This window comes from Cynara cardunculus, unplaced genomic scaffold, assembly GCF_001531365.2.
Source record: "Cynara cardunculus var. scolymus isolate 2C unplaced genomic scaffold, CcrdV1 Un_Scaffold_2151, whole genome shotgun sequence".
NCBI lineage: Eukaryota > Viridiplantae > Streptophyta > Magnoliopsida > Asterales > Asteraceae > Cynara > Cynara cardunculus.
In genome coordinates, this window is record NW_020200994.1 from 44,916 (window position 1) to 50,633 (window position 5,718).

At 37.2% G+C, this 5,718-nt stretch overlaps 1 protein-coding gene across 1 annotated transcript; it reads left to right on the top strand.

Annotated features, from left to right (window-relative positions):
• Window positions 1–316: 316 nt before the first annotated feature.
• On the top strand, window positions 317–2,865 carry LOC112502905 (actin-7). The gene is made up of 5 exons (XM_025106921.1): window positions 317–420; window positions 1,026–1,095; window positions 1,234–1,627; window positions 1,705–2,318; window positions 2,412–2,865. Exons 2-5 carry the CDS (start codon window positions 1,036–1,038, stop codon window positions 2,475–2,477), a joined length of 1,134 nt encoding a protein of 377 aa, XP_024962689.1. The 5' UTR covers window positions 317–420; window positions 1,026–1,035; the 3' UTR covers window positions 2,478–2,865.
• Window positions 2,866–5,718: the final 2,853 nt, after the last annotated feature.

Below are 5,718 nucleotides of genomic sequence, written 5' to 3' on the forward strand. Positions count from 1 at the left end.
CCCGTTAAAATCTTCGATCCACGCCCCGTCCTTGATATCCTTGAACTCTATCAAAAAATTTCAGTTTTTGATTTTCATGATCGCTTTCGTTTTTTTTCTCCTTAATTTAAGGTACTATAAAGAATTTTGTATGTACAAACAATATGGGTATAAAATTTAAAGATGAACTACAAAAGTCAAATCGCACGGACCAAGAGTCGTAACCACGGCATGCCGAAAGCCTGTCAACGCCAGGTCACCTTATCTTTCCTCGTGGTCCGAATGATTCCTCCCTCTCCCCCATTTACACCTCATTTTCAAATATATACACCATCCTCTGCTTCCCCCAATATCCTTCTGGACTATACATCGGAGCCTAGGGTTTCATTTGCCGGCCACTCGAGGTTGCTTTCTACTGCTTCTTCGATCTAAAACTTAAAGGTTAGTTCCAATTATTTTCAGATGTATATCTTCTTGATGCTTTTATTGTTTTGAATTTCTGATCTGAGTCTCTTGACATTCGTTACGGATCCATGTCGAAATTGCTTCGATTTACATATAATTGGGATCATTCTATTTTGATTTCTCACATAGTAGTGAGCAAAAATTGATTTTTTACTAGTTAGTATGACCTTGCCAGTTTCAGTTATGATTGTTTGATCTGATTCTGAGTTTTTTTTGTGATATACTTGTGATGTGAATGACTTAGATCTGTAAGTATTGATCGAATCTGTCTACTTTGATTTGTGTCTTGTTTACTGACCGGGGATCTGCGATCTATTTGAATGCATGTTTGATTTCACGGTATTTGTTAAATATGTGAAGATCTGTCGGGATGCTCATCGAGATCTGTATAGTTACGTAGTTGAGGATATTAACTGAAAATCTTGAAGGTTGGTTTGATAAATGTGATCGTGCTTCTAGCAGATATTGCTGGGTTGTTTGTGCAGATTTCTTTCTAAAGAAGTTGGAAACTTTTGGTGAAGAATTGGGATGTCAAAAACTTTGTGGTCTCAACGTATTGTATTTTGATATTTGTGTTGCAGTTCTATAAAAATGGCCGACTCTGAGGATATTCAGCCCCTTGTTTGTGACAATGGAACTGGAATGGTGAAGGTTAGTAATAGTTCATGTGTTCCTTTTTCTTTGTTATTTTAATGGTTTAATTGGATCATTGTATATTTAAAATAAAATTAATCTGCTACCTTTGATGCATTATATTTGGAGCTTTTTGTTCTTTGATGAAATCTATAGGCTGGGTTTGCTGGTGATGATGCTCCTAGGGCGGTCTTTCCCAGTATTGTTGGTAGGCCACGACACACTGGTGTTATGGTGGGCATGGGCCAAAAGGATGCTTATGTGGGAGATGAAGCCCAGTCCAAAAGAGGTATCTTGACTTTGAAATATCCTATTGAGCATGGTATTGTCAGCAACTGGGATGACATGGAAAAGATTTGGCATCACACTTTCTACAATGAGCTACGTGTTGCTCCTGAAGAGCATCCTGTGCTTCTTACTGAGGCACCGCTAAATCCCAAGGCAAACAGAGAGAAGATGACTCAAATCATGTTTGAGACGTTCAATGTTCCTGCCATGTACGTTGCCATCCAGGCTGTGCTTTCTTTGTATGCGAGTGGTCGTACTACTGGTTAGTCTCTCATTGCTCTTGTGCTCTTAAGGATAATCTCAATTGCTTACACTTAATATTATGTTATTATTCCACAGGTATTGTGTTGGATTCTGGAGATGGTGTGTCGCACACAGTCCCAATTTATGAAGGTTATGCGCTTCCTCATGCCATCCTCCGTCTTGATCTTGCTGGTCGTGACCTTACGGATTCCCTGATGAAGATCTTGACGGAAAGAGGTTACATGTTTACCACCACAGCCGAACGGGAAATTGTCCGTGACATGAAAGAAAAACTTGCATATGTGGCTCTTGACTATGAGCAAGAGCTTGAAACCGCAAAAAGTAGCTCATCTGTTGAAAAGAATTATGAATTGCCTGACGGACAAGTTATCACAATCGGGGCAGAGAGATTCCGTTGCCCAGAGGTTCTCTTCCAGCCATCACTAATTGGAATGGAAGCTGCTGGTATTCATGAGACTACCTACAACTCGATCATGAAGTGTGATGTTGATATCAGGAAGGATCTTTATGGCAACATTGTGCTTAGTGGTGGTTCAACTATGTTCCCTGGTATTGCGGACCGAATGAGCAAGGAAATCACTGCTCTTGCCCCTAGCAGCATGAAGATCAAGGTGGTTGCACCTCCAGAGAGGAAATACAGTGTGTGGATCGGAGGATCAATCCTTGCATCTCTTAGCACCTTCCAACAGGTAAATTAATCCCCCACCCCCTTTGTAATTAATTATCTGGCTACAGATAATTAGTTCTGTGAGACTAACTTGCTTTGCTTTTGTGTGAATCAGATGTGGATTTCCAAGGGTGAATATGACGAGTCTGGCCCATCTATTGTCCACAGGAAATGCTTCTAAGTATGTATCTTGTTGCTTTTGATGGTTGGGTCTCCATCTAGTTTGTTTTGGGTCTATATTCTTCATCTATTTTTCGTGTTATGTTTTATGTGAAGTAAGAGATGGATGGATGTCTGTGGAGTTGTTAACAAACAAGAGGATAAACACCATCTTCGTCATTCATCCTCTGGTTTTGTGTTGTACAATTCCCACATCATTTGTCCATTTCTGCTGGGGATGTTTGTAGTCGAAGATTGATTGTGCTGTTCTATCCTATGTTTTCCCTTTAGTATCATTTGTGGTCGTTTTCATCATTTTAAACAGATAATATCTATTGCTTTGTTAGCGGGCTTCTAAACAACCATTTGTTGATAATATATTCATTTAATTGCATCGAAATTTATCTTCCTGTTTTTGTTGTATTTAAGAAATCTCTCTGTTTCTTGGCTTGTAAAGCTGTTTCTGCAGATAAGCATTTGGAATTCATTGTGCTTGTATTTCTGCTTTGCTGTTCTTACTGCTGATTTTTCATCTCTCTCTCTCATCCACTTTCCACAAGTAGGGTCTTCATAGAAACAACCTCTGCTTTATGGGGTAGAGATAGGTTACGTCTATCTACATTTTACCCATCTCTGGATGAGATATATTAGATTCTTTGGTTTGGTTCGGCAGTGTCTACCTTATGAGTTCTATTTAGAGTGGAAAACTTGCAATTCCTCCCAACTCATCATGTGTTGGGAGTTACTCATAGATGATGTAGGTGCCTGCCTGCCATTATATTTTTTGGTGGATTCCTTTGAATATACCATCAAATTCACCACTTGTTATTCTGGCATCGAAATTTAAGAGAGAACACCATAGCCAAATGGAATCCATTATATATGTCATGTAATCATAAGGTGTGGTAGTGTATTATGTTGACATCTATATATAGATCCAACAAATTTCACATGGAGATAGGGACTAGACGACATATGTATATATTATCTAGCCAACTACCGTGTTCCTTGACATTTGGGGATAATAATCAAAGTTGCAACTTATATTCTATCTGGTTGCATACTTCCACAAATAGTTGACGAAATATGGAGTTGTTATAAAGTCATCTTGCCTAATTCTATTCTAACACCCCCAAATCCATACATTGCATATAACACATATTTCATATATAGAATACATGTTTTCCCCCACATAGGTCCTTGATACAAGAGTCTATAATGTAAAATATGCAACCCAAAAATTCCGAAAGTACACGTTCTTGCATCCTAGCATCTATGCTTCCAAAACCGCTAAACACATAGGGAAGTAATTCACATAATGCTCTTTCCCTTGTTCTCTTTACCTGCACACATATTTTTGAAAACATGAAATGAGGGTTAGACATGAATGTTTAGTGAGGTTCTTTTTTTATGTAATGCAGGGTGAAGATCACCAAAACATTTATTTCAAATAATTCATCTTATGTAGCAAAACTAAAATCATACTGTTTTGGTCCATCGAGCCTTTGGTTCCAAACCACACTTGGAATATATTTCAATAACTAGGACCAGAGCCCCTCTAGTCTCTCTTCCAGATCTTCTGGTTCCTCGACCAGAGCCTCTTTAATTAGCACAGAATCTTCAAATCACTTTTGTGTATTAATCTTTCTCAAGAATTCTTTCACTGCCACACTCTTTTTCTCAAAAAGGTTCCTTTCTCCAAAAATCAAGATAAGGTATGATCTTATTTTTTTCCTTTATATATTTTTCTAACAAAGGCGGTGAAAACTTTAAATAATAAAGGTAATTTAGACGGTGAGTTTTTCATTATAAAATTCATGATTTCTTAACCATGAAAGTATAAGTTTTTTTAAATAATATAATAATGTTTCCACCAAAATATTTTATCACAAATATGCACCATCTCATGTATGTTTCACACTACATGCATATATGTATAAATTACATACATATCATGCCATCTTTTCHCATATAYRYATGCACAATATCATGTTCACATTTCACATATATAGTTCATGCATTTCTACTTAGATATGCATATTTCACGTAATCCACATAATAAACATATATAAATTACCTCAACTCAGGTTGTTTAAAACCTGGTTATAAAATTCTTCCCCCTTTAAAAGAATTCAGTCCTGGAATTCACTTATTCAAATAACCACGAATATTGAGTTCTCATGTCAGATTCTAATTCCCAAGTTGCTTCTAAACCTTTATGAAAACGCCATTGCACTTTTACTAAACTGATCTCCTTGTTTCTCAATACTCTGGTCTTTATGTCAGTTACGGTCTCTGGTGTCTCGATAAAACTCAGCTTATTGTCAAGTTTAATCTCAGAAAGTGGTATTGTTAAACTTGAGTCTGCCAAACATTTGCGTAGATTTGATACATGAAAGGTGTTGTGAATTAAGCGAAGTTCTTCTGGTAATTCCAACTGATAAGCTACCGGTCAATTCTTTTGCAGATTTTGAATGGTTCAATATATCTTGGACTAAGCTTACATTTCTTCCCAAATCTCATAACATCTTTCCATGGAGATACCTTTAACATTACAAAGTCACCAATGTTAAATTCAATCGGGTTTTCTTCGTTTGTCGGCATAGCTTTTCTGTCGATCCTGGGCAGTTTTGATTTTTGCTCGAATCTGGTCAATCTWTTCAGACGTTACTTGCACAATCTYGGGAYCTGTCAACTGTTTTTCACCTACCTCATTCCAACATAACGGCGTTCGACATTTTCTTCCATATAGGACTTCATAAGGTGTCGCTTGGATGCTGAAGTGATAACTATTATTGTAGGCGAATTCTATCAACGACAAATGTTCTTCCCATGATCCCCCGAAGTCGATGACACAAGATCTTAACATATCTTCGAGAGTTTCGATGGTTCTTTCACTTTGTCCATCTGTTTGTGGGTGATAAGTCGTACTTAATCTGATTTGTGATCCTAAAGCTCTTTGCAGACTTTCCCAGAACTTTGAAGTAAAACGACTGTCTCTATCAGATATGATGGACAATGGAACTCCATGTCTAGTCACAATTTATTTAATATAGATTTGAGCCAATCTTTCCAATGAATAAGTCTCTTTCATTGATAGAAAATGTGCAGACTTTGATAAACGGTCCATTATTATCCATATTGCATCATAAGCTTTTGGAGTTCGGGTTAATTTCATGATAAAGTCTATCGTAATATGATTCCATTTCCAAATTGGTATTTCCAATGATTGTAGATTCTTATAGGGCCTCTGATGCTCTATT